At 45.8% G+C, this 17912-nt stretch overlaps 1 protein-coding gene across 1 annotated transcript in view; it reads right to left on the bottom strand.

Annotated features, from left to right (window-relative positions):
- The window catches only part of snx29 (sorting nexin 29), a 751140-nt gene that overhangs the window by 83073 nt on the left and 650155 nt on the right, over nt 1-17912 (bottom strand). Inside the window, exon 19 of the mRNA XM_070856731.1 lies at nt 34-174. Coding sequence (XP_070712832.1) covers nt 34-174 — 141 coding nt within the window. The remainder of the gene's footprint in view (nt 1-33; nt 175-17912) is intronic.

Below are 17912 nucleotides of genomic sequence, written 5' to 3'. Positions count from 1 at the left end.
AATGTGCGTATTTCTACAAAATCTATAAGGTACCTTGTTTCCAATGGCTTTTTTAGGTGGGAAATGAAAGGTATTCACTGAAGGGAACTTGGTCCGTAACCTGTTGTGTAGTGCTCTGAATTCTGTGTATCTCCTGTACACATTCCATTCATCATCTTTGATCCGGATGTAAACCTGCCATTACACAAAACAAAATGGTTAATACTCAGGTTGATGCTTAGAGATAATTTCTTGCTACCCAACTACTAATGATTTGTAAAAGCGTGAAGCTCCCATCTTCATTCATCAAGAACCTGAGCACAAGGGGATCATGGATAATTTATCACTTTACAATTCATGCACCACCAAGCTGTTAACAAGGACGTGGAGGTGTGGCGAATGAGAGTGCGGGGCCCAGAAGAGCCGAGGGCCCAGGAGCAGCACGGGCCAGCCCATACTGCAATATGTGCGCGCACTAGGCCCGTGCAGCAGAGCAGGTCTCCAGTCGTCCTGGTTAACCTTTGCCACTGGATAAAGGCCGAGCTCGGTCAAGCCCGTGTGGTGGCTGATGTGCAACGGTCACCACACGTTAAAAAAATCCATGCACAGGCATCTTCCACCCAGTTCAGGACTAGAATATCGGGTCCTCCATTGAAACATCTGTGAACTCATGTGGAAGCAAGTCATCCTCGTTCGAGGGACCGCCTATGATGATGATCAAGGACAACAGCCTACACTTTCTATAATGATGTACAATCTTATTCAAAATAATGGAAATCGACACCCAGTATAGAAGGCAGTTTTCAAAGCTTTCCACCGTCTTGCGTTCAAAACTTAAAGATAATGGCACATACTAGAAAAACTGGAATTGTTGGGTGTTTAACACTTTTTAATAGGCATTTTTCAATTTCATGAAACTACCAAATGGCACTGCTTTCAAAATGTTAACATCTCAGCTTCTTACAGTAAAATGCATTCTTGTGAACATTCTATTTAACAGTAGAACAGTGTTAAATGTAACAGTGTGAAATTAAAGGTAACAGGTTTTAAGTTCCAAATAAAGTAGTCTGTGTTATTTACTAAGAGAAACATTGGCCCCGATATTTACTGGGGCGGGGTTTCGTAGCCACGGGAAGGAACTATGGTCGGGAAACCTGGAAAAGTGTTGTTTCCCCAAACACTGTGACGTTTTAACGCCACCGTGTGCATGGGTTTTTTTTATGAACAGATTTCCCGTCTGAAGCCAGCTTGATTAATAGACTTGGCTGCCTGTTGGGTGAGGAATGCTCTGGAAAAGGCTGCAGCCCAGGAGTAGGCAAGTTTTGTGGCTGTTGGGGGGTAAAGGTCACGGTGGGGGGTGCATAGAGCATGGCGGGGGGGTGGGAGACGGGGAGATTGCGGGGGGTGTCTGTGGAGATGGAAGTGGGGGGGGGGGGTGTTTACAGGTTTGCTTGTTGGGCCTGGTGGAAAAATTCCTGCTTTTCCTGGCCCACAAGCAGTACTGTAAAGGCACTTACCTCATGGATCTAGCACTTCTTACCTCCTTTTACCCGACGGTTTTCCCGAGGCCAGAGAAAACCAACACACAATAAAAATAGAAACCTTGCTAAAATGAAGGCACAAATCCTCCTTAAAAGGTTCCAATGATCAACTCGCCCCTGGCAGTGGATTGGTCGCCCGCCCCTCATCTCACCTCTTTCACCTCTGTTAAAACGGAAGTGGGCAGTTTCGAGATTGGGTTCCTGTTTCAGATTTTCAATGTTTAACTTCCAACCCGAAACCAAACCCATCCGTTTTTGGGGGTTAAAGTTGCCACCATTAACTCAGCCATTAACGATTATTTAAAATGAATCTTATGGCACTGACAGATGACAGTTGTGAAATTGTTTAAATTGCTATTGGTTGCTGAATGTGGCCGATTCTGCTGCAATGTGAAGAATTTTGCAACAGCACCCTGTCTGGCTTCACCATCTCCAAAATCTACCATATTACAGCTGTTGCCAAAATAACAACTGCTTTTCAGACCTCTATTACTTACATCATCACATTCTGCTCTTAAAATGCTGCTGCTCCTTGCTAGCTAGTGCAGAACATTCTGGACCAATTTGCTGTTTTCAAAGTCCATTGCAGAGATCGTTTGTGCAGCAAAATGTTCCCTCAGCTAGGTCTGCGTTCATAAACCTAAAAACAGCTGAATGATGTTGTTCGGATTTTACCTCTAAAGATTCGTTCAATATTTCAGCCCAGTGAAGACATTTTTTCTGTAATTATTTTTGATGCATGTAGCAACTTATAAGCAGGTGGGAAATGGGGCAGAAATTGGTCCTCATTACACTAGTTTTCTGTGCGTAAAATGGAAGAAAAAGCACCAATTGTGGGACGCAATGTCTAGTGCCCGATCTGTGCACTATCATATTGGTAAAGGAGACTTTCTTGGCATCCCTGCCATTCGACTAACACAAGTTTTAGGTCCCTTGCCTATATCGAATATCTGTTCAAGGTCCCCTGCTGAAAATGTATCTACCCCGGGCTGGGCCTGCTCCACTCAGGATTACCAGTCCCACATACAGCAGCAGCCAAGTTCATGGCACCGTAGGTGGCTCTGCTGCAAAGGAGGGCAGGAAAAAGAGTGGGAGCGCGATAGTGATAGGGGATTCGATGGTGAGGGGAATAGATAGGCGTTTCTGCGGACGCAACCGAGACTCCAGGATGGTATGTTGCCTCCCTGGTGCAAGGGTCAAGGATGTCTCGGAGCGGGTGCAGGACATTCTGAAATGGGAGGGAGAACAGCCAGTTGTCGTGGTGCACATTGGTACCAACGACATAGGTAAAAAAAGGGATGAGGTCCTACGAAAAGAATTTAAGGAACTAGGAGCTAAATTAAAAAGTAGGACCTCAAAAGTAGTAATCTCGGGATTGCTACCAGTGCCACGTGCTAGTCAGAGTAGGAATCGCAGGATAGCGCAGATGAATACATGGCTTGAGCAGTGGTGCAGCAGGGAGGGATTCAAATTCTTGGGGCATTGGAACCGGTTCTGGGGGAGGTGGGACCAGTACAAACCGGACGGTCTGCACCTGGGCAGGTCCGGAACCAATGTCCTAGGGGGAGTGTTTGCTAGTGCTGTTGGGGAGGAGTTAAACTAATATTGCAGGGGGATGGGAACCTATACAGGGAGACAGAGGGAGACAAAAAGGAAGCAAAAGCAAAAGACAGAAAGGAGATGAGGAAAAGTGGAGGGCAGAGAAACCCAAGGCAAAGAACAAAAAGGGCCACTGTACAGCAAAATTCTAAAAGGACAAAGGGTGTTAAAAAAACAAGCCTGAAGGCTTTGTGTCTTAATGCAAGGAGTATCCGCAATAAGGTGGATGAATTAATTGTGCAAATAGATGTTAACAAATATGATGTGATTGGGATTACGGAGACGTGGCTCCAGGATGATCAGGGCTGGGAACTCAACATCCAGGGGTATTCAACATTCAGGAAGGATAGAATAAAAGGAAAAAGAGGTGGGGTAGCATTACTGGTTAAAGAGGAGATTAATGCAATAGTTAGGAAAGACATTAGCTTGGATGATGTGGAATCTATATGGGTGGAGCTGCAGAACACTAAAGGGCAAAAATCGTTAGTGGGAGTTGTGTATAGACCTCCAAACAGTAGTAGTGATGTTGGGGAGGGCATCAAACAGGAAATTAGGAGTGCATGCAATAAAGGTGCAGCAGTTATAATGGGTGACTTTAATATGCACATAGATTGGGCTAGCCAAACTGGAAGCAATACGGTGGAGGAGGATTTCCTGGAATGCATAAGGGATGGTTTTCTAGACCAATATGTCGAGGAACCAACTAGGGGGGAGGCCATCTTAGACTGGGTGTTGTGTAATGAGAGAGGATTAATTAGCAATCTCATTGTGCGAGGCCCCTTGGGGAAGAGTGACCATAATATGGTGGAATTCTGCATTAGGATGGAGAATGAAACAGTTAATTCAGAGACCATGGTCCAGAACTTAAAGAAGGGTAACTTTGAAGGTATGAGGCATGAATTGGCTAAGATAGATTGGCTAATGATACTTAAGGGGTTGACTGTGGATGGGCAATGGCAGACATTTAGAGAACGCATGGATGAATTACAACAATTGTACATTCCTGTCTGGCGTAAAAATAAAAAAGGGAAGGTGGCTCAACCGTGGCTATCTAGGGAAATCAGGGATAGTATTAAAGCCAAGGAAGTGGCATACAAATTGGCCAGAAATAGCAGCGAACCTGAGGACTGGGAGAAATTTAGAACTCAGCAGAGGAGGACAAAGGGTTTGATTAGGGCAGGGAAAATGGAGTACGAGAAGAAGCTTGCAGGGAACATTAAGGCGGATTGCAAAAGTTTCTATAGGTATGTAAAGAGAAAGAGGTTAGTAAAAACAAACGTAGGTCCCCTGCAGTCAGAATCAGGGGAAGTCATAACGGGGAACAAAGAAATGGCAGACCAATTGAACAAGTACTTTGGTTCAGTATTCACTAAGGAGGACACAAACAACCTTCCGGATATAAAAGTGGTCAGAGGGTCTATTAAAGAGGAGGAACTGAGGGAAATCTTTATTAGTCGGGAAATTGTGTTGGGGAAATTGATGGGATTGAAGGCCGATAAATCCCCAGGGCCTGATGGACTGCATCCCAGAGTACTTAAGGAGGTGGCCTTGGAAATAGCGGATGCATTGACAGTCATTTTCCAACATTCCATTGACTCTGGATCAGTTCCTATCGAGTGGAGGGTAGCCAATGTAACCCCACTTTTTAAAAAAGGAGGGAGAGAGAAAGCAGGGAATTATAGACCGGTCAGCCTGACCTCAGTAGTGGGTAAAATGATGGAATCAATTATTAAGGATGTCATAGCAGCGCATTTGGAAAATGGTGACATGATAGGTCCAAGTCAGCATGGATTTGTAAAAGGGAGATCATGCTTGACAAATCTTCTGGAATTTTTTGAGGATGTTTCCAATAAAGTGGACAAAGGAGTACCAGTTGATGTGGTGTATTTGGACTTTCAGAAGGCTTTCGACAAGGTCCCACACAGGAGATTAATGTGCAAAGTTAAAGCACATGGGATTGGGGGTAGTGTGCTGACGTGGATTGAGAACTGGTTGTCAGACAGGAAGCAAAGAGTAGGAGTAAATGGGTACTTTTCGGAATGGCAGGCAGTGACTAGTGGGGTACCGCAGGGTTCTGTGCTGGGGCCCCAGCTGTTTACATTATACATTAATGATTTAGACGAAGGGATTAAATGTAGTATCTCCAAATTTGCGGATGACACTAAGTTGGGTGGCAGTGTGAGCTGCGAGGAGGATGCTATGAGGCTACAGAGTGACTTGGATAGGTTAGGTGAGTGGGCAAATGCGTGGCAGATGAAGTATAATGTGGATAAATGTGAGGTTATCCACTTTGGTGGTAAAAACAGAGAGACAGACTATTATCTGAATGGTGACAGATTAGGAAAAGGGAAGGTGCAACGAGACCTGGGTGTCATGGTACATCAGTCATTGAAGGTTGGCATGCAGGTACAGCAGGCGGTTAAGAAAGCAAATGGCATGTTGGCCTTCATAGCGAGGGGATTTGAGTACAGGGGCAGGGAGGTGTTGCTACAGTTGTACAGGGCTTTGGTGAGGCCACACCTGGAGTATTGTGTACAGTTTTGGTCTCCTAACTTGAGGAAGGACATACTTGCTGTTGAGGGAGTGCAGCGAAGATTCACCAGACTGATTCCCGGGATGGTGGGACTGACCTATCAAGAAAGACTGAATCAACTGGGCTTGTATTCACTGGAGTTCAGAAGAGTAAGAGGGGACCTCATAGAAACGTTTAAAATTCTGACGGGTTTGGACAGGTTGGATGCAGGAAGAATGTTCCCAATGTTGGGGAAGTCCAGAAGCAGGGGTCACAGTCTAAGGATAAGGGGTAAGCCATTTAGGACCGAGATAAGGAGAAACTTCTTCACCCAGAGAGTGGTGAACCTGTGGAATTCTCTACCACAGGAAGTAGTTGAGGCCAATTCACTAAATATATTCAAAAGGGAGTTAGATGAAGTCCTTAGTACTCGGGGGATCAAGGGGTATGGCGTGAAAGCAGGAAGTGGGTACTGAAGTTTCATGTTCAGCCATGAACTCGTTGAATGGCGGTGCAGGCTAGAAGGGCTGAATGGCCTGCTCCTGCACCTATTTTCTATGTTTCTATGTTTCTATGTAAAAGATCCTCTCGGAATGAGTGATCACAATATGGTTGAATTTGTAATACAGATTGAGGATGAGGAAGTTGTGTCAGAAATGAGCGTACTATGCTTAAACAAAGGGGACTACAGTGGGATGAGGACAGAGTTGGCTAAAGTAGACTGGAAACAAGGACTAAACGGTGGCACAATTGAGGAACAGTGGAGGATTTTTAAGGAGCTCTTTCAGAGTGCGCAACAAAAATATATTCCAGTGAAAAAGAAGGGTGGCAAGAGAAGGGATAACCAGCCGTGGATAACCAAGGAAATAAAGGAAAGTATCAAATCAAAGACCAATGCATATAAGGTTAGTGGGAAACTAGAGGATTGGGAAAATTTTAAGCAACAGCAAAGAATGACTAAAAAAGCAATAAAGAAAGGGAAGATGGATTACGAAGGTAAACTTGCAAAACATAAAAACAGATAGTAAAAGCTTTTACAGATATATAAAACGGAAAAGAGTGACTAAAGTAAATGTTGGTCCCTTAGAAGATGAAAAGGGGGATTTAATCATGGGAAATGTGGAAATGGCTGAGACCTTAAACAATTATTTTGCTTCGGTCTTCACAATGGAAGACACAAAAACAATGCCAAAATTTGCAGGCCACAGGAATGTGGGAAGGGAGGACCTTGAGACAATCACTATCACTAGGGGGGTAGTGCTGGACAGGCTAATGGGACTGAAGGTAGACAAGTCCCCTGGTCCTGATGAAATGCATCCCAGGGTATTAAAAGAGATGGCGGAAGTTATAGCAGATGCATTCGTTATAATCTACCAAAATTCTCTGGGCTCTGGGGAGGTACCAGCGGATTGGAAAGCAGCTAATGTAACGCCTCTGTTTAAAAAAGGGGGCAGGCAAAAGGCAGGTAACTATAGGCCGGTTAGTTTAACATCTGTAGTGGGGAAAATGCTTGAAGCTATCATTAAGGAAGAAATAGCGGGACATCTAGATAGGAATAGTGCAATCAAACAGACGCAGCATGGATTCATGAAAGGGAAATCATGTTTAACTAACTTACTGGAATTCTTTGAGGATATAACGAGCATGGTGGATAGAGGTGTACCAATGGATGTGGTGTATTTAGATTTCCAAAAGGCATTCGATAAGGTGCCACACAAAAGGTTACTGCAGAAGATAAAGGTACGCGGAGTCAGTGGAAATGTATTAGCATGGATAGAGAATCGGCTCGCGAACAGAAAGCAGAGAGTCGGGATAAATGGGTCCTTTTCCGGTTGGAAATCAGTGGTGTGCCATAGGGATCAGTGCTGGGACCACAACTGTTTACAATGTACATAGATGACCTAGAAGAGGGGACAGAGTGTAGTGCAACAAAATTTGCAGATGACACAAAGATTAGTGAGAAAGCGGGTTGTGTAGAGGACTCAGAGAGGCTGCAAGGAGATTTGGATAGGTTAAGCGAATGGGCTAAGGTTTGGCAGATGGAATACAATGTCAGAAAGTGTGAGGTCATCCACCTTGGGGAAAAAAAAACAGTAAAAGGGAATATTATTTGAATGGAGAGAAATTACAACATGCTGAGGTGCAGAGGGACCTGGGGGTCCTTGTGCACGAATCCCAAAAAGTTAGTTTGCAGGTGCAGCAGGTAATCAGGAAGGCGAATGGAATGTTGGTCTTCATTGCGAGAGGGATGGAGTACAAAAGCAGGGAGGTCTTGCTGCAACTGTATAAGGTATTGGTAAGGCCGCACCTGGAGTACTGCGTGCAGTTTTGGTCACCTTACTTAAGGAAGGATATACTAGCTTTGGAAAGGGTACAGAGACGATTCACTAGCTGATTCCAGAAATGAGGGGGTTACCTTATGATGATAGATTGAGTAGACTGGGTCTTTACTCGTTGGAGTTCAGAAGGATGAGGGGTGATCTTATAGAAACATTTAAAATCATGAAAGGGATAGACAAGATAGAGGCAGAGGTTGTTTCCACTGGTAGGGGAGTCTAGAACTAGGGGGCACAGCCTCAAAATACGGAGGAGCCAATTTAAAACCGAGTTGAGAAGGAATTTCTTCTCCCAGAGGGTTGTGAATCTGTGGAATTCTCTGCCCAAGGAAGCAGTTGAGGCTAGCTCATTGAATGTATTCAAATCACAGATAGATAGATTTTTAACCAATAAGGGAATTAAGGGTTAGGGGGAGAGGGCGGGTAAGTGGAGCTGAGTCCACGACCAGATCAGCCATGATCTTATTGAATGGCGGAGCAGGCTCGAGGGGCTAGATGGCCTACTCCTGTTCCTAATTCTTATGTTCTTATGTTCTAACCAGCATTAAATGGAGGCGCTAACAAAAATTTTAGTATTTTTTCATGTAAGTATTTACTTGCCATTTGGTGGAGCCTGGCTCCACGACAATACTGAGGGCCGCTGCCGCCCACGCTAGCCCCCCTCCTGTACTTCTCTCCCGCCCATCTCCCCCGCACCTTCCCCCTGCCACAGGAGTTACCCGAGGGCCTCTGTCAGTAAGGCAGGCAGCCCAAATTGATCCTGCGGCAAAAAGGCTAGCAGCCTCTGGAGCCGCGACAGGCGCTGGAAGCTCACTGCAATTATAAAAATGAGGCACAAAGCTCAACTTAGGACAAGCCTTGAGCCTTCAGCTGCTGGTGCGTGCTGAAAATAGACTGAGACCATTATCTATTGAGGTTTCAGGCGAATGCACTTGAATCCATTTAAAACAGAGATGAGGAGAAATTTCTTCTCTCAGAGAGTTGCAAATCTGTGGAATTCACTGCCTCAGTGAGCTGTGGAAGCTGGGACACTGAATAAATTTAAGACAGAAATAGACAGTTTCTTAAACGATAAGGGGATAAGGGGCTATGGGGAGTGGGCAGGGAAGTGGAACTGAGTCCATGATCAGATCAGCCATGATCTTATTGAATGGCGGAGCAGGCTCAAGGGGCCGTATGGCCTACTCCCAATCATATTTCTTACGTTCTTATGAGATACCACATGGTACCTGGAATCTCTGACAGGTATTCTACAAGTCGTTTTTCCACAGTATTATTCTTCTATCTCTTTTCACGCCAATCTTTTATTGTTCTTAAATTGTCCAATAAAAGGGAAGAGCAGGATTGAGTGAACTACCTATCCCAGCAGAATCTGCATGTCTCTCCCAATAGCCTGGTCAAGATCACAAAGACATGTTACCTTTAGAAATATCTCTCAGAATGATTACTTCTGCTGTTCAGTAAACTAATTCTCTTGGTTTCTGGAAGGCAATAAACACTGACTGAACAATTATAGTGAACATACAGAAGAGTTCACTTGTATTAGCTTTTTATGATTGGATCCGTTTTAATTAAGAATACCCAGTAAAAGTTTGTCTTTTGTCTTATTTCATTTGATGTGCGACAATTTATGGCCTTGTTCCCATAAGAATCCTTCTAACCTAGGGGTCGGGAGCCTCCTATCAACAAGAGCAGGCGTCGACGACGAGATCCAACACCGCCTCCAGTGAGTCAGCGCAGCCTTCGGCTGCCTGAGGAAAAGAGTGTTTGAAGACCAGGCCCTCCAAACTGCCACCAAGCTCATGGTCTACAGGGCTGTAGTAATACCTGCCCTCCTGTATGGCTCAGAAAAATGGACCATGTACAGTAGACATCTCAGGTTGCTGGAGAAATATCACCAACGATGTTTCCGCAAGATCCTACAAATCCCCTGGGAGGACAGGCACACCAACATCAACATCCTCATACAGGTTAACATCCCCAGCATTGAAGCACTGACCACACTTGATCAGCTCTGCTGGGCAGGCCACATAGTCTGCATGCCAGACACGAGACTCCCAAAGCAAGTGCTCTACTCGGAGCTCCCTTACGGCAAATGAGCCAAAGGTGGGCAGCGGAAACATTACAAAGACACCCTCAAAACCTCCCTGATAAAGTACGGCATCCCCACTGAGACCTGGGAGTCCCTGGCCCAAGACAGCCCTAAGTGGAGGAAGTGCATCCAAGAGGGCGCTGAGCACCTCGAGTCTCAACACCGAGAGCATGCAGAAATAGAAACATAGAAACATAGAAAATAGGTGCAGGAGCAGGCCATTCAGCCCTTCTAGCCTGCACCGCCATTCAATGAGTTCATGGCTGAACATGAAACTTCAGTACCCCCTTCCTGCTTTCTCGCCATAACCCTTGATCCCCCGAGTAGTAAGGACTTCATCTAACTCCCTTTTGAATATATTTAGTGAATTGGCCTCAACTACTTTCTGTGGTAGAGAATTCCACAGGTTCACCACTCTCTGGGTGAAGAAGTTTCTCCTCATCTCGGTCCTAAATGGCTTACCCCTTATCCTCAGACTGTGACCCCTGGTTCTGGACTTCCCCAACATTGGGAACATTCTTTCTGCATCTAACCTGTCTAAACCCGTCAGAATTTTAAACGTTTCTATGAGGTCCCCTCTCATTCTTCTGAACTCCAGTGAATACAAGCCCAATTGATCCAATCTTTCTTGATAGGTCAGTCCCGCCATCCCGGGAATCAGTCTGGTGAACCTTCGCTGCACTCCCTCAATAGCAAGAATGTCCTTCCTCAAGTTAGGAGACCAAAACTGTACACAATACTCCAGGTGTGGCCTCACCAAGGCCCTGTACAACTGTAGCAACACCTCCCTGCCCCTGTATTCAAATCCCCTCGCTATGAAGGCCAACATGCCATTTGCTTTCTTAACCGCCTGCTGTACCTGCATGCCAACCTTCAATGACTGATGTACCATGACACCCAGGTCTCGTTGCACCTTCCCTTTTCCTAATCTGTCACCATTCAGATAATAGTCTGTCTCTCTGTTTTTACCACCAAAGTGGATAACCTCACATTTATCCACATTATACTTCATCTGCCATGCATTTGCCCACTCACCTAACCTATCCAAGTCACTCTGCAGCCTAATAGCATCCTCCTCGCAGCTCACACTGCCACCCAACTTAGTATCATCCGCAAATTTGGAGATACTGCATTTAATCCCCTCGTCTAAATCATTAATGTACAATGTAAACAGCTGAGGCCCCAGCACAGAACCTTGCGGCACTCCACTAGTCACTGCCTGCCATTCTGAAAAGTACCCGTTTACTCCTACTCTTTGCTTCCTGTCTGACAACCAGTTCTCAATCCACGTCAGCACACTACCCCCAATCCCATGTGCTTTAACTTTGCACATTAATCTCTTGTGTGGGACCTTGTCGAAAGCCTTCTGAAAGTCCAAATATACCACATCAACTGGTTCTCCTTTGTCCACTTTACTGGAAACATCCTCAAAAAATTCCAGAAGATTTGTCAAGCATGATTTCCCTTTCACAAATCCATGCTGACTTGGACCTATCATGTCACCATTTTCCAGATGCACTGCTATGACATCCTTAATAATTGATTCCATCATTTTACCCACTACTGAGGTCAGGCTGACCGGTCTATAATTCCCTGTTTTCTCTCTCCCTCCTTTTTTAAAAAGTGGGGTTACATTGGCTACCCTCCACTCCATAGGAACTGATCCAGAGTCAATGGAATGTTGGAAAATGACTGTCAATGCATCCGCTATTTCCAAGGCCACCTCCTTAAGTACTCTAGGATGCAGGCCATCAGGCCCTGGGGATTTATCTGCCTTCAATCCCATCAATTTCCCCAACACAATTTCCCGACTAATAAAGATTTCCCTCAGTTCCTCTTCCTTACTAGACCCTCTGACCCCTTTTATATCCGGAAGGTTGTTTGTATCCTCCTTAGTGAATACCGAACCAAAGTACTTGTTCAATTGATCCGCCATTTCTTTGTTCCCCGTTATGACTTCCCCTGATTCTGACTGCAGGGGACCTACGTTTGTCTTCACCAACCTTTTTCTCTTTACATACCTATAGAAACTTTTGCAATCCGCCTTAATGTTCCCTGCAAGCTTCTTCTCGTACTCCATTTTCCCTGTCCTAATCAAACCCTTTGTCCTCCTCTGCTGAGTTCTAAATTTCTCCCAGTCCCCAGGTTCGCTGCTATTTCTGGCCAATTTGTATGCCACTTCCTTGGCTTTAATACTATCCCTGATTTCCCTAGATAGCCACGGTTGAGCCACCTTCCCCTTTTTATTTTTACGCCAGACAGGAATGTACAATTGTTGTACTTCATCCATGCGGTCTCTAAATGTCTGCCATTGCCCATCCACAGTCAACCCCCTAAGTATCATTCGCCAATCTATCCTAGCCAATTCTCGCCTCATACCTTCAAAGTTACCCTTCTTTAAGTTCTGGACCATGGTCTCTGAATTTACTGTTTCATTCTCCATCCTAATGCAGAATTCCACCATATTATGGTCACTCTTCCCCAAGGGGCCTCGCACAATGAGATTGCTAATTAATCCTCTCTCATTACACAACACCCAGTCTAAGATGGCCTCCCCCCTAGTTGGTTCCTCAACATATTGGTCTAGAAAACCATCCCTTATGCACTCCAGGAAATCCTCCTCCACCGTATTGCTTCCAGTTTGGCTAGCCCAATCTATGTGCATATTAAAGTCACCCATTATAACTGCTACACCTTTATTGCATGCACCCCTAATTTCCTGTTTGATGCCCTCCCCAACATCCCTATTACTGTTTGGAGGTCTGTACACAACTCCTACTAACGTTTTTTGCCCTTTGGTGTTCTGCAGCTCTACCCATATAGATTCCACATCATCCAAGCTAATGTCTTTCCTAACTATTGCATTAATCTCCTCTTTAACCAGCAATGCTACCCCACCTCCTTTTCCTTTTATTCTATCCTTCCTGAATGTTGAATACCCCTGAATGTTGAGTTCCCAGCCCTGATCATCCTGGAGCCACGTCTCCGTAATCCCAATCACATCATATTTGTTAACATCTATTTGCACAATTAATTCATCCACCTTATTGCGGATACTCCTTGCATTAAGACACAAAGCCTTGAGGCTTGTTTTATTAACACCCTTTGTCCTTTTAGAATTTTGCTGTACAGTGGCCCTTTTTGTTCTTTGCCTTGGGTTTCTCTGCCCTACACTTTTCCTCATCTCCTTTCTGTCTTTTGCTTTTGGCTCCTTTTTGTTTCCCTCTGTCTCCCTGCATTGGTTCCCATCCCCCTGCCATATTAGTTTAAATCCTCCCCAACAGCACTAGCAAACACTCCCCCGAGGACATTGGTTCCAGTCCTGCCCAGGTGCAGACCGTCCGGTTTGTACTGGTCCCACCTCCCCCAGAACCGGTCCCAATGCCCCAGGAATTTGAATCCCTCCCTGCTGCACCACTGCTCAAGCCACGTATTCATCTGCGCTATCCTGCGATTCCTACTCTGACTATCACGTGGCACTGGTAGCAATCCCGAGATTACTACTTTTGAGGTCCTACTTTTTAATTTAGCTCCTAGCTCCTTAAATTCGTTTCGTAGGACCTCATCCCTTTTTTTGCCTATGTCGTTGGTACCAATGTGCACCACGACAACTGGCTGTTCTCCCTCCCATTTCAGAATGTCCTGCACCCGCTCCGAGACATCCTTGACCCTTGCACCAGGGAGGCAACATACCATCCTGGAGTCTCGGTTGCGGCCGCAGAAACGCCTATCTATTCCCCTCACAATTGAATCCCCTATCACTATCGCTCTCCCACTCTTTTTCTTGCCCTCCTGTGCAGCAGAGCCAGCCACGGTGCCATGAACTTGGCTGCTGCTGCCCTCCCCTGATGAGTCATTCCCCTCAACAGTACCCAAAGCGGTGTATCTGTTTTGCAGGGGGATGACCGCAGGGGACCCCTGCACTACCTTCCTTGCTCTACTCTTCCTGCTGGTCTTCCATTCCCTATCTGGCTGTGGACCCTTTCCCTGCGGTAAGACCAACTCACTACACGTGATACTCACGTCATTCTCAGCATCGTGGATGCTCCAGAGTGAATCCACCTTCAGCTCCAATTCCGTAACGCGGACCGTCAGGAGCTGGAGGCGGATACACTTCCCGCACACATAGTCGTCAGGGACACCGGAAGCGTCCCTGAGTTCCCACATGGTACAGGAGGAGCATAACACCCGACTGAGCTCTCCTGCCATGTCTTAACCCTTAGATACACTTAAACTGGTAATAACAATGTTAAAAGTTACTGACCAATATAAGAAGAAAAGAAAAACTACTCACCAATCACCAGCCAATCACTTACCCCCTAGGCTGTGACGTCACCTTTGTTTTTTTGCCTTCTCCCTGTAGCTGCACCGGTACGCCTCTCGCCGACCCCGGACTCGCGCTGCTCCGAGCTCCCGCCTCCTCGACTGACTGCTCCGAGCTCCCGCTGGCCTTTATAGGCCTCTCGCCGACCCCGGACTCGCGCTGCTCCGAGCTCCCGCCTCCTCGACTGACTGCTCCGAGCTCCCGCTGGCCTTTATAGGCCTCTCGCCGACCCCGGACTCGCGCTGCTCCGAGCTCCCGCCTCCTCGACTGACTGCTCCGAGCTCCCGCTGGCCTTTATAGGCCTCTCGCCGACCCCGGACTCGCGCTGCTCCGAGCTCCCGCCTCCTCGACTGACTGCTCCGAGCTCCCGCTGGCGCAGACAGCGGAAAGAGCGTGCGGCAAACCAGTCCCATCCCCCTTTCCCTCAACAACTATCTGTCCCACCTGTGACAGAGTCTGTGGCTCTCGTATCGGACTGTTCAGCCACCAAAGAACTCACTTCAGGAGTGGAAACAAGTCTTCCTCAATTCCGAGGGACTGCCTATGATGATGTTGAGGTGGTGGGGTGGGGGATGAGATAAGCAGCAGAGTTGTGAGCAGACTGCGTAATAGTAAAGCAGCTGAGGAATTGCTATCCCCTTACATAGAAACATAGAAAATAGGTGCAGGAGCAGGCCATTCAGCCCTTCTAGCCTGCACCGCCATTCAATGAGTTCATGGCTGAACATGCAACTTCAGTACCCCCTTCCTGCTTTCTCGCCTTACCCCTTGATTCCCCCGAGTAGTAAGGACTTCATCTAACTCCCTTTTGAATATATTTAGTGAATTGGTCTCAACTACTTTCTGTGGTAGAGAATTCCACAGGTTCACCACTCTCTGGGTGAAGAAGTTCCTCCTCATCTCGGTCCTAAATGGCTTACCCCTTATCCTTAGACTGTGACCCCTGGTTCTGGACTTCCCCAACATTGGGAACATTCTTCCTGCATCTAACCTGTCTAAACCTGTCAGAATTTTAAACGTTTCTATGAGGTCCCCTCTCATTCTTCTGAACTCCAGTGAATACAAGCCCAGTTGATCCAGTCTTTCTTGATACGTCAGTCCCACCATCCCGGGTATCAGTCTGGTGAATCTTCGCTGCACTCCCTCAATAGCAAGAATGTCCTTCCTCAAGTTAGGAGACCAAAACTGTACACAATACTCCAGGTGTGGCCTCACCAAGGCCCTGTACAACTGTAGCAACACCTCCTTGCCCCTGTACTCAAATCCCCTCGCTATGAAGGCCAACATGCCATTTGCTTTCTTAACCGCCTGCTGTACCTGCATGCCAACCTTCAATGACTGATGTACCATGACACCCAGGTCTCGTTGCACCTTCCCTTTTCCTAATCTGTCACCATTCAGATAATAGTCTGTCCCTCTGTTTTTACCACCAAAGTGGATAACCTCACATTTATCCACATTATACTTCATCTGCCATTCATTTGCCCACTCACCTAACTTATCCAAGTCACTCTGCAGCCTTATAGCATCCTCCTCGCAGCTCACACTGCCACCCAACTTAGTGTCATCCGCAAATTTGGAGATACTACATTTAATCCCCTCGTCTAAATCATTAATGTACAATGTAAACAGCTGGGGCCCCAGCACAGAACCTTGCGGTACCCCACTAGTCACTGCCTGCCATTCTGAAAAGTACCCATTTACTCCTACTCTTTGCTTCCTGTCTGACAGCCAGTTCTCAATCCACGTCAGCACACTACCCCCAATCCCATGTGCTTTAACTTTGCACATTAATCTCTTGTGTGGGACCTTGTCGAAAGCCTTCTGAAAGTCCAAATATACCACATCAACTGGTTCTCGTTTGTCCACTTTACTGGAAACATCCTCAAAAAATTCCAGAAGATTTGTCAAGCATGATTTCCCTTTCACAAATCCATGTTGACTTGGACCTATCATGTCACCATTTTCCAAATGCGCTGCTATGACATCCTTAATAATTGATTCCATCATTTTACCCACTACTGAGGTCAGGCTGACCGGTCTATAATTCCCTGTTTTCTCTCTCCCTCCTTTTTTAAAAAGTGGGGTTACATTGGCTACCCTCCACTCGATAGGAACTGATCCAGAGTCAATGGAATGTTGGAAAATGACTGTCAATGCATCTGCTATTTCCAAGGCTACCTCCTTAAGTACTCTGGGATGCAGTCCATCAGGCCCTGGGGATTTATCGGCCTTCAATCCCATCAATTTCCCCAACACAATTTCCCGACTAATAAAGATTTCCCTCAGTTCCTCCTCCTTACTAGACCCTCTGACCCCTTTTATATCCAGAAGGTTGTTTGTGTCCTCCTTAGTGAATACCGAACCAAAGTACTTGTTCAATTGGTCTGCCATTTCTTTGTTCCCCGTTATGACTTCCCCTGATTCTGACTGCAGGGGACCTACGTTTGTCTTTACTAACCTTTTTCTCTTTACATACCTATAGAAACTTTTGCAATCCGCCTTAATGTTCCCTGCAAGCTTCTTCTCGAGCTGTGTAAAGCTCAGAACCAGCTTGTGAAATTGAACAACCCAGCGACACAGACTAGAGCATTTGGCACAAGCTAAATACAGACTGGGTAAGTACAGATTGGGCAGCCAGACAGCCCACCTCAGCTCATCTCTTCAGAAAGAAAAAACTACAACACTTCAATCAAAGCATATAACTGGTTCATCATTGATTCCAAGCTTTTCATTTTCTTTACCCTATCTGGAAGAAATTCTTTTTGATATCTGACCTAAATTTTCATTTTGTTAGTTGAACCCATGGCCCTTCGCCTGCTGTGATGGCTTAACTTGACATATCGCTCCAGATTTACCTCTTCTGACTATCTTATATACTTCTAAAATGTACGCTCTCAGTCACCTACTTTCAAGGATTCAACAGATTTTATAATACAGTTAGTGTTCACTGGCTGTAGACACATAATTCTTGAACAGCCGGTGACAACAAAGTGAATTTGCTGTATTGGTCAACGTTGATCGGTGGGCGGTGGTATCTTTTCACCTGGTGGCCTTAGCGAAGCCGGCGAGGTTGCTCTGACATCAACGTTTTCCCTGGAATTTCCACCGCTTTAATCTTTTGAGCAGACTTTCTTGGAACTTCATCAAAGGCTGTCGAGAAGTCCAGATACTTCAAAAATTATAGTCATCACTTCTGCTATTTCTTCTCTAGCTTTCCTCAGGATTCTCAGATATAAATCAACGGGTAATTTATCTATTTTAAGTTTCAGTAACTTCTGTAGTGCTATTTTTCTTTGAATAATAATCCCCACTAACTGCTCCATACCCGCTGTAGTGGTTCTACATTCTCAATATCCACATTTATGAAAACTGAGGCAAAGTATTTAAGGGACCATAATTTGCTGTCCAAATAACAGCGAGGCTAATGGTGCTTCCCATTATTTATGCGCGAATGCCACAGCAACTTCTGGTGAGGGCAGATGCACGGTTAAACAAGGAAATCCAAAAATTGCTGTCCGAGACTTGC

Source organism: Pristiophorus japonicus, chromosome 15 (genome assembly GCF_044704955.1).
Source record: "Pristiophorus japonicus isolate sPriJap1 chromosome 15, sPriJap1.hap1, whole genome shotgun sequence".
NCBI lineage: Eukaryota > Metazoa > Chordata > Chondrichthyes > Pristiophoridae > Pristiophorus > Pristiophorus japonicus.
The sequence above is the reverse complement of the archived record's forward strand: the minus strand, read 5'-3'. Positions and strand labels throughout refer to the sequence as shown.